At 40.6% G+C, this 21,322-nt stretch overlaps 1 protein-coding gene across 5 annotated transcripts in view; it reads right to left on the bottom strand.

Moving 5' to 3' along the window:
* ENTREP2 (endosomal transmembrane epsin interactor 2) overlaps positions 1-19,236 on the bottom strand; it is a 113,977-nt gene extending 94,741 nt beyond the window's left edge. For 3 of the 5 annotated variants that reach the window (XR_009278429.1, XR_009278430.1, XR_009278431.1), the window contains exon 1: positions 18,872-19,236. Coding sequence is in view for 2 of the 5 variants with exons in the window: in XM_058846768.1 (XP_058702751.1) it covers positions 18,872-19,111 (240 nt within the window). In the remaining 3 variants the exon portion in view is untranslated. The remainder of the gene's footprint in view (positions 1-18,871) is intronic. The other 2 variants (XM_058846768.1, XM_058846769.1) reach the window with 1 other exon arrangement.
* Between the last annotated feature and the right edge of the window lie 2,086 nt (positions 19,237-21,322).

The raw sequence follows: 21,322 nt of genomic DNA, 5'->3' as shown, positions 1-21,322 counted from the left end.
GGCTTAGGTTGGGTAGAGTGGTTCCCTGTGAGGGTGGGCAGGCCCTGGCACAGGTGCCCAGAGCAGCTGTGGCTGCCCCATCCCTGGAAGTGTTCAAGGATAGGTTGGACGAGGCTTGGAGCAACCTGGGACAGTGGAAGGGGTCCCTGCCCATGGCAGGGAGGATGGAATGAGATGAGCTTTAAGGTCCCTTCCAGCCCAGGCCATTCTGTAATTCCACTACATACACTGTGCTCCAGAATCCATGATTCTCACTATTCCACTGATAGCAGACTCACATAAAAAGTCATCAATTTCATTCAAGTATCTTCCTGAAATAAGAGAGTTACAAGCTGGGATCTGGTACTCTGTTCCTATATATCACAGTTACTCTTGCATTCACCGAAGTTCTTGTCTCCCTTCCTGACAGAAAGGTTATGAGTACTCAAAAAAAGTTAATAAAATCATATGTACAGTTTTGGAATTGGCAATAAACTATCTATTTAGCAATTGTAACCCAGGGCACAAAAACGTGATGGTGCTGGTTTCTAAATACTCAAAGAAAAAGCAGTTTGCCACATTCATAAATACTCTCTAATCAATCAAACAATTCCGTAAATAGTAGGAACAGAACAGAAATTTTCTGTTCAAATTGATTTACATCTTGAGTAAGCCAAAGAAACACTGTCTTTTTCTACCTCAAGATCTCAAAGAGAGGTGATCAGCAAGAGAAGCTTTAAAATCATGCAAGTGACTGATTTGAGATTTTCCTCACATATACAACATCTCAATGATACTTTCCCCCTAACTTCTCACCTTGTCTTACTTCTTTGCAGTCTGCAGGATGTGCTTTTAACAGTAAAGAAATCCTGAGCTCTAGGGAAGCCTTCATACTGAGCATTTTAGCGAGCCAGTCTGTGCAGGATACCACACTGCTTTCCTAGAACTCACTGTCAGTATCTGGAAACTAAAACCTTGGTTTTTATTGTGTATTTAGTGTTTAACAGGGAGGCAGTAAACTGTCATTTTTGAGCTATAAAATCCATCTCCACCTTATACATGAAAAGAAATCACTAACATATCAAACCTTGATATTAGTTGGAATATAGTCCTAGCCTAGAATTTTCAAAGCAGATGAAGTAAATAAGATTCAACACTGAAAGAAAATCACAGTAATTAATGCTTCTAAACTACTCAAAATTTGCATCTTCATTTTTCATTCTCCTGAAAATGACAAACGATATCCATTTATAATTTTACAATACCACTTACCTGTCAGTAAAAGGCTATAATTTGTTCTCTGTTGCACACCAAATACCTTTAAAATCAAAGCAGAAGACTTTTAACTAGAAAACAATTAAATATTCCAAGTAATTTTCTGCTATAGCTCGAGTCAAACATGACTTGAGTTGTATAGTGCTGGCTTCCACTTTATAAATCCTTTTAGCAGTGTTATATAAACATAACAGAAAGTAATTTTCCCCCAAGTATTTTACAGAATTCCTCTGAGGAACAATAAGAGAGAGAATAGAAGCAGAAAACACGTGCAAGTAGTAATAACTGGCAGATTTACAAACATGAAACATCCTACATACTTATTAAAAAATCATTTCAATGACAGCTATTACACCTACTACCAAAAGCAGCTCTAATGAACCAGAGGCTGTCAGATTATTACAGAGTGGCAAGAGGATCATATAACTAAACCAGAAAGACAAAAGTGGCTGAAGCCAAAGAAGGACATGTAAAGCTTGCTTTAGCAACACAAAGTCCCAGGATTTGTCCATTTGCTATCAGGAAAGCTCCTGCCATGAAAAATTCTCCAGTCTGCTCCACAGAAAATACACTTTGGGCTTTTTCAAAAAATGGTACTTATGACCATTTTTTATTCACTACTTATAAAAGTTCCAGGGTATGGATGCAAATCAGAATTACTAAAAAATCCTTCAACTAGGCATGGCCCATTGAAACACACAGCACCATACAGAGGCACCAAACCCACCCAAGTCTCAGTTATCACCTAAGAGTTCCTACCCCTCAAAAAGCCTGTGATGTGGGATTAGCACAGGGAGTATGTGCAGCTTACCAAAACAAGGTGTTTGTAACAACAGTGTCTACACCCACAGGCAGTGCAGGCCAACAGGAACTGAGCTGCCGAGGGAACAGATGCTGTTGGGAAGCTGACATCCACACCATCCACGGTTCTGGAGTATTTCTTTGGCAAGGTTTGTTTTGGTTGGGTGTTGTGGGGGTTTGTTTGTTTGTTTGTGTTTTTTGCTTGCTTGTTTCATTTTGTTTTGTTGGGGTTTTTTTTGTGGTAGAGTGTGGGGGTTTGGTTTGGTTTTTTGTTGTTAGTTGGGGGACATTCTGGTTGTTTTGTTGAGCCTTTAGAAACAAGATCTAGCTCTAGTCTGAGCCCATGGATTTAAATGCCCATCCAGAGCCAGACAGCATTAGAGATGCACACTTCCAGTTTAGTGTTATCCAGTCTGCAAGCTCAGAGAGCTCCAGAAGATGAATCAAAGCCCAGTGTATAATTCATTCTGAAAGTGCACAGCCGAATCCATACAGTTCTGTGGAGACACGCTGAGATAACCATCCACACATGACCTGAGGCTGGGAGACATGCTGCTACCACAACCAACCTAAGAACCTGGAAAAATGAAAAGCAAGGATTTCAAACAGGAAATTAAAAAAATGTTTGCAAATGAGGATGCTCTAACACTGCTGAAAAGTAACAAACTCAAGAGTAGTAAGGAATTAATACTTCAGTACATAAGGGGCCCTAACTGTCAGAAAATGGGAAAACTGCAAAAAAGGACTTGTGGATTAGTTTAACCAGGAATCAAAGTATAAATAAGAAAGTGACAGAGGAACACAGGGACACAGCATCTGGGAATAAATTAGCAGGAGTGTCATACATACAGATTGCACAGTGTCTGTTCTGCTGCAATAAGCACTGGTGAAGAATCTCAGCAAGAATGCTCTGCCCAGCTTGCCCACATTTCATAAAAAATACCCAACTACTGTACAGAATCTAAGTCAGAAATAAAGATGCAAAGAGATTTAGAAAACTACTTATAAGTGAAGTTAGAAAGTTCTGTATGCTTTACCCAGGCTAAAGAACAGTGGCATTTTTCTGGTAGGTAAAAAACCTCAGCAAATGAATAGCAACAAAATCACTTGCCCTTGTGTCCACCATATATGCATATAAAAATATCAGAAGCTTAACTTGCAGAAAAAAATTTACATTCCGTATTAGGACATATAGAGTTAATGTATGAGATTCATAGTAGCACAGGAGTAGTTAAGTGCTGGAAGATGTAATAAAGGTTAGAGAGTTTCTTTTATTACCTAGCTTTAGGAACATCTAAACACACTCAGCTGGAGATGCTGATTTTTATAGATGGATCTCACAGTGAAAACAGAGTAGATGAGCTGTTAAGACCAATGCACATTTCTATTATTTTATGATTTCTGTAAAAAAGTACATTATTGATATTTTATTTTTAGCGTGTGCATACATATAAGCACAGAATCAGAATATGTTTGTAATACTAATTTATTTTCTAATTTACTTATATTAAAAATGTGCATATATTTATTGGATATTAGTATTTATTAAGAGAACATAATAATTCTCAGAGAGCGCAGTTTACCACTCCTTTGGTACGTTTGGGCAGGTTTGCTTGTGCAAAGTGAATTGGAAGCAAGAAAGGTTTCTGTGTACTCTCCATCACCAAGTATCTCACTCAGGGATTTAGTTATTACCATGCCCTTCCTAAATCTTATATCAATGCCTACAGTTAAAACTTCTGAGACTCCCAAATTCTTTATCAAACAATTTAATGGTGAAATCCAGCCTAGGTCTACAAGTTAAAACACAACTGTCAATTAATCTCTAAATATAGAAAGACTATTAAAGGACCAGCTGGCATTTTAAAATGATGAAAGCCAACACTGTTCTTTGGCACCAGCACTAGCTGATGTTGCTAAGCTACTGCTGCTGCCCAGTTAGTTACACACGATCAGGTATTAAATTCATGCAGGCCACTAGGCTGCAGGAAAAGAAAACAAAAAAAGCAAACCAAAACCCCAAACAAAAAAAGAGGAGCAAAAAACACACTCAAAATGTAGCCTTACACCAGTAAAACTCATGAGTCAAATCCTACCATCTGAGTCTATGAAGTGCAATATAGCTTGTGCCCCTGACAAAATGATAAACTGAGAAAAACAATCAGCCTTTGGTGCTATTTTAGAATCCATGTCGTCTTACTTGTCCTGTTAATTTACTTCAACCTCCTTTTGCTATATCACAGCTAAGTTTTTATTGTTTTGCTATAGTGGAAGTAAGTTTTTGCTATATACCTACACTTTGATGAGTGAATTTTTACTTTTGTAAAATGAAATTCTTGATAAGAATCAGAAGGATATTCTGCTTCTGTGGGTCAACACAGGTAAATGAAAAAAACTGTCAGAAAGGACATTTATCCAGAAAGTCACTTATCTGGCAGTTATTTAGAGCCTATGAAGATAATATTATTTAGTATGTGATCACTGTTCAAAAAGTTTTTTATGAATTTCTTATAGTAGCAGCCTTTTCCTAATTCTTTCATCACTGATCACACTTGTGATTTGCAGCTTTCAAAGCCAAACCTGTACTTACTCTTGGGCAGCCCAGCCAGCCCAAGTAGCACCATTATACTATTTAACAAACTTGGAGAAGACTCTAAATACCTTCCTAACCACAAACATCATCTCCACAGTGTGTTTTCTCCAGCTTGATTCCGTTTTTACTTAGGACATTACTTTTACACCCTTAGCAAATCCATGTCATTTAGAAGTCAGCCTTTCACTTGTGTTGGTGCAGAAGGAGATAATTCTATTGGTAGAAGACAATTTTGACCACTAAATAATCCTGCCCTTTCCATCATACACTGTAAGCACTAAGTGCTGTTTCTTCCTCAAACAATTCAACTAGGAGGAACATTATTAAGATCTATTACAAATGTAATGCTTTCTAACTTAAGGGGATTTTTGGTGGGTTTTGATTGTTTCCCTATGGTGAATGTCTAACCAGTTAATAAACCACACAGAATCACATTTAACCATGTTTTTGCTTTCAGTCAAGAATCAACTGGATTCTGCAAACTTTCCTCTGATCAATACTTTCTACTCAGGAGCTAAATGAGAGAGAGCAGAGGAAGAGATCCCAGGCCTACAGAACACGGCAGAAAGCCAGGCAGTGTTTAATTTACTGATGGGAGGGACACGCGGTAGCTGCATTCAAGCACAAAGGTTTTTGTGAGCTGGGAACCAAGGCAACCTGACAAAAGCACCATGGCACAGCTCCCAGCTGCTCAATACAGGAATTGGAGACCCTCACACAGACAGAAAGGTCACTGTCAAAACTGTGATATCATTACCTCATCAAGCAAAATGATTTTCTGGCTCTCACTTTTTTTCTCCTGAATAACTGACCTCAATTTTGTAGGAAAACAAACAAACAAACAAACAAACCCCTACAGGCAGTACATCCTTGAAAGATCAGCTGCCAGCTTACTCTGTTCTAGTTTGTTTCAACACCATATTATGAAATCCCCACAATAGATATTAAAAAACCCAGCTTGAACAACAAAACATAAAATCCCAGCAACCAAATAAAAAAAAAAAGACAAAAAAATCCCCACTAAGCAAAAAAAAAAATCCCCAAACAAATTAACAAAAAACCAAACCAACAACAAAAAGTATATATCTGTGCAGAATTTCCATTTATATTTTAGAGGGTTACTTCTCTATGTTTAGGGGGTTATAAACTGTGAATCTATACCTTGACTAATGCTACTATTACAATCTTAGATTTCTAGGAAACATTCCTTAAAGCCTTGCTACAGCCCACTGGGTCAGTGAAATGACAGAATTCATTGTCCCCACAACATGCTCCAGTTATTTCTTAAAAACATTGGTGGGTTAAATGTTAAAAAAAGTTTTAATTTCTCAGGCAAAGAAGGGCAAGAACTATTCATCACTATTATGTTTATTAGAGTTCCCTCAGCGTGTTTGTACAACCTTGTTATCCAATGGTAGGGCATATTTAGAGCTTACTGAAGTAACAGATCATCACTTGTCAGATGTGGAAACACAGAGGGAACAAATAGCACATTTCTTAAGAAAGTTCTTTGGGGCTTGAGGAGGTGTGAATCTTGTCTGAGAACACACTACTTGCTTATTCTCATCTTCCCACTCCTCAGGCATTTCAAGTGGCAACTGGGGAAGTAAACATTTCTCCCAGTACAATGACCAAGGTATTCTTTAGCAGACACCAAATACATTGATTTTTGATACATTTTATTGCCTTACACTGGCATTAGAGGTAGAACTCCAGTAAACCACACTCCAGCCAACTATAACTTTACTAACTGCAATAGCTATATGAGCTATCTTTTCCATGCTAGAGAAACCACCTTCTTTAATATACAAGCCTACCTTTTCTTTCTCAAGCTATTCACTGGCAATTTCATCGGAAAAGAAAGGAATTCTTTTTTGCAGATCTGTTTGTAAAATTATAATTTCTCATCTTCTTCAGGATGATCTCTTCAGAAAGTATTTTTTACTTCATCCAAAGTATCATTATATGTATTTATACCATTAAACCTCTGATTTCCACAAGAGTCTACTGATTAATGTAATCACTGTGCATTATTGTTAATCCACAGGCTTCTTGTGGGCTTCTAACAAATATAATTACACTGACTGTTGAATTTTCTGCTTTCAGAAAACAGAACACTTCACAAAGCCTCGTATTATTTTTAAGTGTAAGCTTTCCACATCCTATTCACCTTTGGCACGTTCTGTGCCGTAAGTCAGAACTCCACATCCATCAGCTTTGTTCCGTGCTGCTGAGCTCCAGTGAGGCAGGATCTGAGATAATTCCCCCAGAGCCCATCTCTGGCTGCTCCTGCAGGGTGCTGAGGGAGCAGGGGCAGGGCTGGACGTGGCCGTGCTGGCCACTGAGGCTGTGGGACACCTCTGCAGCAGCTGCCACTCCCGAGATGTTCCCTCACACTCCTGGCTTACAGGTGGAACTTCCTGGCCAGCTGGCTGAAACAGATCAGTTTCAGTGCTGAATTCTCTAATGTTTTACCCAAAACCAAAACAAGCTGCAAAAAAGCCGTTCCTTACATTGGTCTCGTTCACCTTCTCGAACTCTACACAAGATTTACATCAATAACAGCTAAAGTGCCTAAAACACTGACTCCTGAGGCACTTAGGCTGGAGACAAAGAAGGTCTAAAATTTTTGATGTTATATGGTTAACAGACAGACACAAGACACCAGAAGCATTTTTAGACCTTTCTGAATCCAGGAAATATTGTTTAAAAAATTGCTCTAATTTCTAAACAATCTAGTTTTCAAGAATTTGGGCTATAGCTCATTACTAGATCATTCAATTTGGTATCAGATTCTTTTTCTTGATTAAGTGAAATACAGCAGTTCCAAGGAAATATATTGTTTGGGGACTCCCATACAGTTCCAAAATATAATATACCTAACTATAAACAAAAAAAAATCCAATTGATTTCTATTTTCCATGAGCTCTAAATGTTAGTGCATATAAAATTACTTTTCCATTCTTCACAGATCTATCTTGTTTCATTGATGTTATAAAAATCAAATCAGACACTGATGAAGGGAAGAAATCTTCAGAATCCCAAAGTAACTAACATCCAAAAAAAAAAAAAATAAAAAAATTGGTTGTTGCAGAAATATTCAAGATTGAAAAGTAACTGTAACTCTCAAATTGACTCCTTTTCCTCCCATTATTTCTTATCTTCTCAAATTTTTCAAAATAGGTTAATTAACAAGATAATTACTTCCATAGTTAGGAACCAAAACAGCTGATTGAGGCAAAACCTCAAGCTAACCCCAAACAATTCATACTGGAAGGCAAATTTTTAAACTGTCAGGACACGAGAAGGAACTAACAAGAGGAAAGACATTACAATTTGCCTAATAATGAATTCTAGTCCCACAAGCAAAAAGGGCATTGCTGCAGGGTCAGAAGTAGAAAATGGTTTTGCTTCCTCCTGCCTTCCTGCCTATTACTTTAGGCTGACAAACCAATGATGGGTATGATTGAACTCTTCAGACAATCCTCACCTAGGACTGACAGGTGCTGTCACTGGGGACCACTTTTCCTAATAGCTGGCCTTTCAGACACTTGATTCACAGGAAGGTTAGTGAAGGAAGATGAGCACATGGTCTCTGGTGGACACCAAATGCCATCAGATACTGCTCTGATATTGGTTATCCTTACCATCTAGTACAACACTTCATTGTTTGTACTGTCATTATTGCTTTTACAGTAAAGGTTCTTCTCCACTCAAAAGGCAAATATTACATGCCAAGAGAAATGAGTCTGTCAAATCACAGTGTGAGTATTTGAAAAGCTCAAAGGAAAAGCTGCATTGAAGATTTAAGCTATTTAGGTAGGAAACAAAATGTTTACTGAATTAACATGAACTTCAAAAACAGAGAGCACTGTTTTAGTATTGTTGCTAGTTACTACTTACTGTGATATTTCACAGGATCTCAAAGTATGGTCTGACTGTGAAGCTTTATTCCAAATTTCACATGGAATGAAGGAAAACTTTTAAGGGACAAAAAGAACTAATTTTAAATTATTATAAATTCCTTAAGCCCAGAACAATGTATGTCACATGAGAGTAAGCAGGACAAGAGGTGTACCTGTCAGGGGCTCCTCAACAAAGCTAATGTCTCCTCTTGTACCAGAACAAATGTGAAGAATTGCTTATGTGAAGGACTTAAGTCTATACATTAAATCTGACTCCTACCTCCCATAACATGACTTCTGTCCTTCTGAGAGGAAAACCATTGCTGGTTTATGGGTAAAAGGCAACATGGATGAGCTGTTAACATCATACCCGAAGTGTGCAGCATTTTCAGGCAGACAAACTGCACCTGCCACCCCATCTGTCCTGCCCTCACTATTCTCCCTGGTTCCATGCAGCAAGTTCTGCAGTAGGAGTGGCAGAGATGCATCAGAGAAATCATGTGGTGCAGCTGTAAGGGAGTCCTGCAATTACAGACACAATGATAATGTGTCTCAAGGGCATGAGCCATTATCCTACATGTATCTTCCTTCCTTCCCCACCCCCCCACTCCAGTGGTGTTTTGTGGCTTGCTTTGTTCTGAACTTTGAACATGAAAACTTATTTATTTTGAACATGAAAATTATTTATAATGCTCTGATGTATCTAAATAAATCTCCATTCCCTAAGTCAACATTTTTCAAGTATCCTTTATAGTCAAGTACTTGTGACAAACTCAGAAATATTCTTTTTTGATCCTCCCTTTTACTCTTTATGTATAATGAAAATTTATTTCACATGAAAACTCAATTATGTTTAAAACCACTGCAAAATGAAAACACGAATCTAGCACCTCTTGAATTAACATTGTTTTTGGAAAGCAATTTTCAAGGCAGAAAGGACTACAGCAGCATCCATTTGCTTTATTCCCATTTGCAACAGACACAGTAACTTTTCAGATACAAATCATGTCTGTGTAGGCAAGCAAGAGGAAGCTCATCTGTTCTTCATCTAAAGATCCCACACTTTCATTAGGAGTTTTCTAAATGCATTTTTTACTTTCAGCTCACAAACATAAAAACTGAAATTTGCCAAAAGAATGAGTAAGTTGTCTTACACCCCCCCCAGAAAATTTCTGTTTAAGTAGGAGCATGTAAAGAGTCATGTCTATAGTTTGATACTCTGGGTGACCTGAGACACATAAAACAGACTGAGCTCCCTTTACATCAACACAAACACAGGACAGGAGCCTTTGCAGTGGAGAGTGTAATTTTTTTTTTAGCCATATATTTCACAAGTTTTCAAAAGGTTTTGTATTTAGCCTCCAGAAAGATAAAATTTGTTTGAATTACAGCTACTTTCAAGGTATGAAAAAACTGCTTTCTACCAATGTTATTTTCAGAATGACATAGCAGTGTCACACATGTTCACAGCACCGAAGTTCTTGATGACTGTTTAGAGTCAGAACTTGAAAACCTCTTATTTTAGTAGCATTAGTCAACAAATGCTTTCATTGCTTTAACAAAGGAAAACCATTGAGTTTAACTGTTCTGATAGAATCACACTCACTAGAATGCATAATAGTGAGATAATGACTTGTGTTTATTATTGATAAATTATGCTGTCCCTTGGCTCTTTACATTGAATGCTCAGTGCTTGTTTGGTTTGTTGTTTTGTTTTTTTTTTAAACTAGAGAGTAATCTTAATTTCTTTAGCAGACAATAAAATCTGTCACAAATCTGAAAAATAGCTGCAAACAATTTTTCACATACGAAAAAAAGTTTCTTCTCTGGAGAGAGTGAATACAAAAGAGACAGCATAAAGCTACATGTTTATTAACTCTCAGTGCCTCTGGATTAAGTGTGTTCAGTTTAAAACCACCTATTTTCATCTCGCCTGGCACTGAAGGCTTATCTAAAATCTTCAGATTAATCCATGTTCTTTCCTGGTAAAACAGTAGCAAAAAAAAAAAAGAAAAATCTCATAAGTACATTATACCCCACACATGAAAATAATTCTGCTGAGACTGACTCTTTTTAAGTGAGAGAAATAACAAACCTGTATAGTGATCAGACAGAACATTATTTCCTGGTTCTGCAGAACAGAAGTTACCCATGATGATGGCTTCTAGAAAGGAGGAAAGTCTATACACAAAACTCAAAGCAAGTTTGCAAAGTAGGGTAACTCCTATTTTGTAAATTAGACCCAAAAGTTTAAAACTGTGCTGCTGTTTCAACTATCCATGTTTAAATCAAGCTGTTATAAAGATCAGAAATCCAAGAGTTAAATTCAGTTTGCCTTCTTTAAGCAAAAAATACATATTCTTCAAAGTGCTTACATTTTCTTATTTTTATCAGAATATAAAGTAATAAAACCAAGCAAGTCTAAACTTTTTAGAATATTGTGAAATTATTCCTTTGTTGTTTCTTAATCACAATCAATTGGAAAACAATGTCTCATTATAAGTGATGCAGCAGTAATTCAAGTAAGTATTTCTCATTTACTGCAAATTAGCTCAGAAGTACTCCACCTACTCAAGGCCCTTAAAAGTAACACACCAAGCACTGGCATCTGCTCCTCAGAACTGGCTATTTTAATCTGCAGACCTGCATCAAATTACCAGTCTAGATGTAACCAGGATGGAGGAAAATTCTGCCCAGCACAAAGCATTTCCAGTAATTTGAAGGGAGTTCACACCCTCTGCACAATACAGGAGCTTTCAGATTGGCCTTACAGGTTTTACCTGGATTACCAAAGAGCAAATAGAACATGAGTAAACAGAACATGAGCAAATCTGTTTGCAAAAGAATCTGGTGTTGGGAGCTTCCACACCATGCACTCAATGGATGAATGATTATTCAGACCATTCTGGTCTGGCCCAGAGACTTCATTTCTCCCAGCAGTCAGATTCCACTTACTGTGTTCTTGCAGCTCATCTTTTGGCTTCATTTTATCCCCCAGGAGTCGAGTCTGTGTGCTCTGAGAACGCTCCCTGGTGTGCAGGAAGAGTGAGTGGGAGCACACACATGACCAGAACTAGAACACTGATATGGCTACATCCACAGGCCACCAAAAATAACAATGATGAAATTGGGGCAGGACTGAAGTCTCAAAAAGCACAAGCAAGAACCTTTGAAGGAATTATCAACATAGTGTCCTTACAAACAGATTGTAGCTTCTGTTTATGACGTAGACAACAGTGAATCTGCGACTTTGCCAAAGATGGAAGACAAAGCTTTAGGGCATTTTGATCTTAAAAGGTTGTCTGATGTAAGCTAGGATGCTCAATGTATAAATATTCCTCAATTATAAATTCCCCAGGTTCGTCACATTTGCATAACACTCCTTTAAAGCAATGTGATTGCTCCCAAAGAGATGAGGTAATGACCACACCACCTGCTCCTAGAAGAGTAGCTTTCTCTAAACACACCACTGAAATAATTATATTCCTGTAAGTTACATATTTTCAGACAGTTCACACCTTACAGAGTCCCATTATCTCTTCTGCCCTTGGATCCCAGAAGGCGCAGGAGTGAGCAGAAAAATGAATTGTGAAAGAATAGCTAATTAAACATGATAATTCACAACTCATTCCTTTAGTAAGTCACAACATACAACTAAAATGAAGGTGTAATAAGTTCAGCAGCTGCAAATAACTAAATTTGCCTTAGAAATTCCCACTTCCAACAAGGTACTTACCTCTGTCCAAGTTTCTCAGTAGATTTTACCCTCACAGCTAGTTCTCATAAGTTCCTGAGCAGTATTTGCTGTCTTTTACAGGAAATGCTCCTACATGTCCAGCATAAAAAATGGCTGGAAAAGACAACCAGCATCCAGGAGAAATATTTCATTCCTAAAGAGACTGAAACATACACCTATCTTTCTGCTACAGACAAAACCAAAAATAAACCCAAACTAACTAAAAATTGTATGCTAACAGTAAGAGACATACTCAAAATAATATTTTTGTTCTGCAGTCTGGCTGCCTACAAAAAATAAAGACTTCAGAATACAGGTCACTTATAATATGGGATTAGTAAAAATGATGCCATTTCTTCTCTACAGACTGGACACCTGCTGCTTCTTATCATAATTATCTTTGCTTTCTTCCACTACTCCTTCCTGTAACACAGGAAGTTTTTTAATTAAATTGCTCTTGAGGCTAAGGCAACAGAATATATAGCTCAGAAGCAATAAAAGCTGATGTGCCTCATAAAGCAAATAATGTTTCTGTCCATGGGTCTGCTATTCTCCAGTGCATTGGAGATGAAAAGACCACAAGGTTGTACTTAGCCCCAAATCCTCAGGAAATTACAAGCAGTTATTTTACCATCCAAAGTTCAAAGAATTAAAAAGGAACACTGTCATCTTTCTAATTGTTCCTCTGTCCAGCTGTCTGATTTGCTATGATTCCATCAGGATATGGAAACAACATTTTCACCCATCAATGCCCTGTCTGACCACAGACTCCATAAAGCACAGAGGATGCACCCAAGGCTTCTTTATGTTCTGTGATGTGTATGACCTCTTCTTGTGCACCAGTGCCACAGGTTTTAACTGACATCTTTTAACAGCCTCATGGGTTTTCTGGGTTGGATGTTTTCAGGTTTTTGTCTGTCACACAATATTGCCAGGATGTAAAAACCAAGAATGCTAATAAAATTAATAATGATCCATTACCTAGACAAGACACACTGCAATCCTCATGCATGTTATGAGGGTGAGAAGCAAGCCTGTGCAGGTGACCTTGGTATTTTTTTACCAACACTGGGTACCAGTAACACACATCCATCCCTAGCAGGCTTCCTGAGACACCAAGTTCCAGACAGTTGACTTCCTTCCACAGACTGCTCACATTTCAAAGCCCTGACAAACTTGCAAAGGAAAGGAAAGATGTGCCTGAGGAGTTAGCAAATCCAAAAGGAAGTCAGAAAAAAAGCAGGAATGGTAATTAATAAAGGATACAGCAGGAGACAGTAACAGACAATGTCTTAAAGAATCAGAGTGAATGTAATTCTTCTGCAAGCACATGTAACTGAAGGTTCCACTATTTGTAACTAAAATTGTGACTGCATCTTGTAATTCATAACAGAGGAGTTAACAGCAATCAGTCAAATGTGACGGTACTACTTTCTCAAATGTATCATCCCATTGAGCTGCCTTTATTTTGTGACTATCATACTGGCAAAAACCTACCATGACTTATTAGCCAGAAGAGGCAAAAGATTACCAAGTCACCTGTAGGATTTTTGAAGTGATCCATTTCCTGGTGTTCTAAATTACTTCAAATTGAAGCAAGGAACATCAAAGTAACTGCGCTAGTGTGTGGATACATCTTTCAGGAATGACATAGGATCTTCAAGAGCCACATAGAGAAATCAGTTTCATTTGTTCCCTGGGCCTGACTATTGGATAATCTGCATTAGAGGTTTGGAAAGTTTCCTGAAAACTTTTTCTGTGTGGAAATTTACCTACCCAACTCCCAAACCAGCAATACAAGCTCCTCCAAAAGAAGCCTGAAAGTGAATATTTAGAGATATAGAACATTGTCTGAACCAGCAGCCAACTTCACAGGATAACAAATTGTCCACAATAAAACTAATCATCATGGCTGTGAGTCCACAGATTTGAAATCTGCTATTAGAACAATCCTCTGCAGAGAAGGGATCTGGTCACATACCCTCACCAAAACAGTGCTTCCTCCAAGAAAGTTGTAGGCTCAGCTCTCAGGCTGTGTGTGTTAACCAGGAGTACTCAACCAAGCAGCCCCTCCTATGGCTTCTCATATTCTCAGAGAGTCTCTAGAGCTCTCATAGAGAACACTCAGAACTACAGTTCTGAGAAAAACTATCTGATAACCATAGAGTTAGAGTTTCACTACAGCAGGTGGACAAGAAAGCTGCCTTTTGAGTCCTACACAGGAAATTATCATCTCCAAGACAAATAAATAAATAAATTACAGGTTGTCCCTGTTCAGTGAACCTGTATCACACAACAAGAGCAGTAAGGTCACTTTCTCTCTAGGAGCTTTGCTTTGCTTTCACAGTCACACTGCTGGCAAACTAAAGTTCCTCGCCCCAAGCTACAGCTATTGCTCTATTCCTCCTGTCTATCCACAGGCAATAAAGGAAAATACCAGAAGAGGACAGAACAGAGGAAAGGAGGAAGGAAAAAAACCCCAAAACCTTCAGTTGAAATGGAGAAGAAGGGAAAGCCACAACTGCTAACAAATCATCTTTATTGTCATCTCCCCTTCACCTCCACAATGATTCTGTATAGGAACATGCCAGGACAACCTGCTGCATGTGAGGAAAAGCCATGGTCACAGACAAGTAGAAGTTTTTGAAAGTTAACTCCTTTAAGCATCACCTGAGGTTTTTTAACCTATCTTGAACAATGTCATAGAAGAACACAGAAAAGACTCTTAGATTCAGCTTTTTCAGTTAATAACGTAGACAAGTGTGTAACTTATTTCCCATTTTCCATAAAAGCTGTGTTTGAGTTCACACCAACAATCTCCCTATATATCTGTTTCCTTTTTCAAAGGACACAAAAAAGCATGTATGTCATGAACCTTGAAAACATTCTACTTAAAGATGCTTTTAAGCCAGAACTGATCTCCTCTGATCATGGGATATGGATGAAAAGAGGCAAAACTGAGAAGAAACTTAATAGAAAGGAAAGGCAGCACGAGATCTTCCAGCAACAGACTTCTACACAAGAGCAGGACTGTCAAGTAACTATACATAAAAAAGGAGATAGAAGAACACACAGCATGTACATGCTAAGATTTCTAATGCCAGAGTAATTTTAGAAACCTGGGTAATCTTATTATTTAATTTACTATTTTATTAATACTTTGCTCTACTAGAGAGAACTCTGGTCTCTAAGCCTGGTAATTTTATTAAATTGCTGGGACCAAGATGGGGGGTAGCAAGATAAACAACTTTCTGCAAACTTCTAAATAATTTCATGAAATGACTTCACAAAGCAAGTTTTGCTTTTGCAGCCACACAACCACAGCTCCATCAGCCTGTGGTTTGCTACTGTCCCAACACTGGCAGGAGCAATGAACATCAGGCACACTGAGCAGAAGCATTTCCTTCCATCTGGGCATGTACAGAACCAACACACTACAAACTGGTGTAGGGTTTGCATTCTAAAGGGCAAAGGGAGTACAAATATTTTCTCATATTCAAGCGACTATGGACCTACAGGAGAGACAAATGACCCTGTCACTGCTTACACTTTCAGTGAGCTACCAGAACAGCCTTATTTTGAGACCTATCCTTCCATGATTAAAAGGAGGCTAGTACTCTGTTCTTGATGTTCTTAACAGGATCAAAGACACTTATGCTCATCTCCCTTATATGAAAAAACATTTTTTTTATCCACTTGAGAGAATGTGAAGAAGAAACAACCATTTTCTCAGGAAACTGCAATGGGAACAAGCTGCCAAGCATTTCAGCACACAGATTGCAAGGTCTTGCCAATGACTGCTGCCTATGCAGAGAATTAACTAGTACCGGTTTATCTAAACCTCAAATTTCCTTCTGCTCAGTGTGAGGTTGAATCTGAATAATTACCTCAAAAATTTCTTACAACGAAATATATGAAGATACTTTTTATCTTCCTAATATGATGCTATGAAAGATAAACTGTTTAAGGTATGGGATGATATTTAAATAAGCTCTGAACTCTTCAAAGTTTTATGGAAATTATGGTGCCTTGTTCTTTAAATAAGCTCTCACTTATATGGTCACTTGATTAGATTTCAAAAAGAAAGTGGGAAATCAGAACCTTTCCTTGCATTTGATTACAGAACTCTGTGAGTCTAATATGTAGCCTGATCTATTTTTTAATATTTTTCAACCAGCTAGACTGTTTCAAATACTAGGAAATTATTTTCAGAAACATTTGAAATACTCTTAGTGAATTTTTGCCACCTTCATTTATATTGACAGGGTGTTTGGTGTCAAAAACTGCTGAAAAATACCAACACCAAGACTACTCTCTTTTAGGATGTGCATTTCTAAATGACTAAAAACTACGGTATATTACATAAATATACACAAAAAAATAGACTCAGAATTGCTACTTTTATATCAAACAACTCAGTTATTTACTTCCAAGAAGTGAGGGGGAAGTAGTGTGAAGGCAATGAATATCTATGTCTGATTTTGGCACCAAATAAAGAGGGGAAGGATAGTTCCATTATTTTTCTCTCATGTCTCTTAAACCCACCTCTTTATTTGTATCTTACAGAAGCAAGCTAAAGACTGTTACTCTTCCACAGAAGCATTTTTCAGCTGTGAGTGACGATCTATCTAGTGTTTGTTGAATTCACTAAACACCTCAAAAGGTTTTTAGAAAAGGCTGTGTAATCAACTAACTTCAAACAATTCTTTAGGGCTGATCAAAAACTGCTCTATTTTATCTTAGGTCTTGAGACTCAGAGGTAAAGGTAATAGGAGGAAACGAAGTTTATTCTAATGCTCATTTAAAAGGCAGAATTATTTTCTCAAAAAGTAAACTCTTATTTTAGGAAGCAATGTACACCTGCCTCATTCTGATAACACAGGAAAACAAGGCCTTCTAGTCAACAGCCTTGCAACTCTCTGAGCCTTCCATCCCTTCTACCACAGGTTGGAATCACACGTTTGGTATCTCTGGTGAGCAACTGACATGCATGAAATCCAAGTGGGAAACATTTTCTGTGAAATACAGTGCACGGAGAGAAGAGTAGAAAGTATCCACAGTAAGGAAAGCAGCCTGTCTTGGAGCATAACAACCACCAGAAGTGTCTTGGCAGAACACAGGAGGTGGGGGAAAAGGTACTACTGAAAAAGTTCTGCTTACTGGAATCCACAAGCAGTCATGCATATTCCTGTTCACTCTGTCAAGGTAAGAAACAAAGGCTGCCTAAGCCGTGTTGGTTTAGTAGCACATGAAAATGTAAGCAGCCAGATTCTGAACCTAAAATTCACACCTCATCAACAAATAATTGCATATTATGTTGCAGAGGATCAAATTCAATAGAATGACTATTATAACATCAATGCTATTACTGTAAACTCATATTTCTTTTCAAGACTAGAATAAAATACAACAAGTTCAAGAGAAAGTATCTAAATAATTTATCCAGAATGATTCTTCTGCTCTGAAGGACTCAGGGAAAAAAAAAAAATAATCTGCATAAGAACATACTAAATAGTTTAAGGTTTATTAAAAATTACACCATTTCCACCACATGCTCAGAAATAAATAACCCAAAATATTTTATCTAACTGTTCTGGTTTCTAACAAGCATGTTTGAAGTTGAAAACCCTCTGGTCCGTTAAAAGAGCTGAAGAGACATAATTGAAACCAGTAACGCATTAAATTAAATGGAGCAAACCTTCACCAATAACACAGAGTCTGTTACCAGTGCCCTTAGAAATGCCTAATTCTTCATAAATGTCAAGCCCCATTTCACCGCTTATGAGAAAAGCTTTCATGAAGCAGTATTATCCTAACGTGTCCATGTGTGCACTGCGCCCACACACAGATGCAGCCACTCATAATCAGCACTAAATGAGACCACCTGAATCAGACTATCAACTTTTTTTTCTTTCTTCTAATTTGTGCTGGCAGGACACAATGGAAAGTGAACAAGACTATCACAAAGGAATCAAGAGGACCCCAATTTGTTTGTTTGTTCAGAACAAACAAGTTTTCCCTCAGAGCAGCGGGCGAGCCCCAGCCTCTCTCAGGGCAGGACTCTCTTTGGGTGCCCCAAAGCCACGGCCTTTCCAGCCCTCCCGGCGCACTCGCGCTCTCCTCGGCAGAACTCTTCCATGCCCTCTTTTAAATCCCTTAAATCCCACTTCTACTATGCTCGTTTGGTCACCTCCAGCACCACACGGCTCGCAGCTGAATTTGCAACCGCGCCGGACCCTGAGCGGCGGCCGCATCTCAAGGTGAGCCCAAGCCAGCGCCGATGGAACGGGTGTCAGCGGCTGAGGCAACACCAGAGGCTCATTTGTCGTCCCAACTTTGACCCGACGCTGTTGATAAGAGCCAATCCACCTCGGCCAACCCTTCCAAGGGTGGAAGTGCCACCGCGCTGCTGCGGGGCCGGGGGACACGGCTCGGCCGATCTCGGAGCTCACCTGCCCGCCTCACGGCGGGGAGGGCGCCGAGGCCCGGAGTCGCCGCCCGCCTCCCACCTGTCGGGCGGCCGCGCATCCCTGAGGCGGCAGCGGCGGTCCCGCCCGGCCCCTCCCGCGCCCCCCGACTCACCGAGAAGCCGGCCCAGAAGGGGCAGGAGTGGCGGACGCGGGCCGAGGTGGTGAGCGCCAGGGCGGCGAAGCTGACGGCCACGATGAGGCAGCCGAGCACCATCTGCGTGACCCCCAGGGCCAGCATGGCCCGCGAGCGGGCGCGCTGCTCGCGCAGGCGGGACAGGCTGCGGGACAGCGCGGTGGGGCTGAGGGAGCGCGCCCCGCCGGGGGCCCGCACTGCCGCGCCGCCCGCCGGCATCCTCCGCGCGGCCCCGCTCCGCCTCCGGCCGCCCCCGCGCTCCGCGGGGCAGCGGGCGCTGCGGGCAGCCGCGGCGCATGGAGGAGGAGCCGCCCTGCGCCCGGGGCGACCCGCGCGGCCCCGGCCGGGACACGGCGGGCGAGGGGCGGCCGCCGCCGCCGCCTCCTGTCCCCGCTGCAGGCGCGGGGCGGGGGGGGCTGCGGGGCTGCAGCGCGCGGGCGCGGCTCAACCTCAGCCGCCGGCGGGGGCGGCCCCGGTCCGGCCCGGCCCCGGCCGGGCGCACTCGCTCAGGGAGAGCCCGAGCCCCGCCGCCCGGCTCGCCGCGGCTGCCGCCGCTGCCGGGGAGCGCCCGAGCCCCGCCGCCCGGCGCCTGCCGCTCCGGGAGGGGAGGGGAGTGGGGGAGGGCGGCGTGCGGCCAATGGCGGGCGGAGGCAGCGGCCGGAGCATCAGCGGCGGCCGCCGGCCCTGCGGGCTCAGCGCCGTGTGCGAGGCGAGCGCTGGGCGAGGGGCCCGGCCCGAGGATCCCCAGCACCCGGGCAGCGCCCCGAGCCGGCCCCGCTCCTGCCGCCAGGGCCCTGAGGGCAAAATCGCTCCCACCTGGGCTTTGTGCAGCAGCGGCACCTGGCAGCCTCCCCCCTCGCTCTGTGTGCTCTCGTCCAGCGGCGGAGGAAGGGCACGGCTGGGTCTCAGCGCTGTGCAAAAGACATCTTAAACGTTTTTTTTATTTTTTAGGGTTTTTTTCCTCACAGCAAACCATAACGAAGTCTCAGGCACAGCATCCCCAGCAGCAGAAACGTATCAAGCTTCCAATTATAGAAACTTCCCAGCCCTGCTGCTGCTGCCAACAGGGTCTAGCATGGCAAGGCTGCCCACAGCACCTGAAGCCGCTTTTCTGCAGAACTGAAATCACACTGATTAGGTATCAACTGCAAACCACTTGGCCTACTCATGAAAAACACACAAACAGAACCCAAACCCCAGATAATCATCTCACTCTATTGCAGGATAGTTTAGGTAGTAAAACTATGCCAAGATTAACATGTTTGTAGTAACATAATCTGCTAAAACAGTATTTTTTAAATACAGGAATTGGTACATGTAGTCTACATATCTGTAATTCTGTGACCATCATATAAAAAAACCAAACCTGAACATCACATGTACACCATGCTTAAATCTTTGTGTTTGAGGCTCTTTTCTTTCAAGAACTTTTCTTAGCGTTAAATAGTTTCCTGGGGAGGTAGTAGTGAGGAAGTGTGCCTTGACAGGAAAGTGTCAGAGAATTGTTCCCCTCTTTTCATACAACATCCAGATATTTTACTCTAACAGAAGAAAACAAAAAAGCTTTTTGCTTTCAGCCTAATTCACTGTCTGTGTCACAAAACATCACAGGATAACAGCTGCTGTCACCCCAACATGGCTGAAATACTGCTCCAGCACATGTGCAAGCAATATTTTAATCAGAGACAAAAGCACCTGACAAGACTCTAACTGGAAAAACAGCTGTTTTGCTAGAAGTTTTTAGTCAAATGCAGAATTATATTACATTAACGTTGCTCATAATCAAAAGAAGAGTTAGCTTACAATGACATAGTTAGACTGGACCTGATAACAAATGTGAGGCAGCTAGAAATAACACACCACTACACATTCCCAACTGATATTCCCAAATTGACTGCTGGCACAGGTGTGCTACCTCTCATCTGAAAGCCCAGGCAGAACAGATAAATGAAGGCAGATGGGAATATATGGTTATAGATCACACCGAATTTTTGCTTATATCAGTTCACACTAAAACTAACTTCCTTAACTTGTATTTATTTAAGTAGAACTATTTGCTGTCTAGCACTGGAAATATTACCTCAAAATACCCCTTTCAAAGTCAAGGAAGAGTCTGTGTTCCAGTGTTCCAACAAATAGAGTGGAAGGCTCTAGCAAAAAGAAACAAAACCAAAGCCAGATGCAAACTGAACCTGTGCAGTCTCCATGATTAAGTAGCTCATTCTCCAACAAGGTAGAAGTGCTTTAGGTTATTCAACAGCAGGACAATTAGAAACCTTAATAAATGCATTTAAACCTCTATCTGGGTGCTCTCATTCAGGAGCAAGATGGCTCTAGGGCTTGCAGAAATTAGGACACATTACACTGGGGTGTGAATTTACATCTCACTAATTCCCTGTGCTGATATTATTGTATGCATTACATGCAAAG

This window comes from Poecile atricapillus, chromosome 11 (genome assembly GCF_030490865.1).
Source record: "Poecile atricapillus isolate bPoeAtr1 chromosome 11, bPoeAtr1.hap1, whole genome shotgun sequence".
In the NCBI taxonomy this organism is placed as follows: domain Eukaryota; kingdom Metazoa; phylum Chordata; class Aves; order Passeriformes; family Paridae; genus Poecile; species Poecile atricapillus.
Note: the sequence above shows the minus strand (reverse complement) of the source record. Positions and strands in the feature narration are given on the sequence as shown.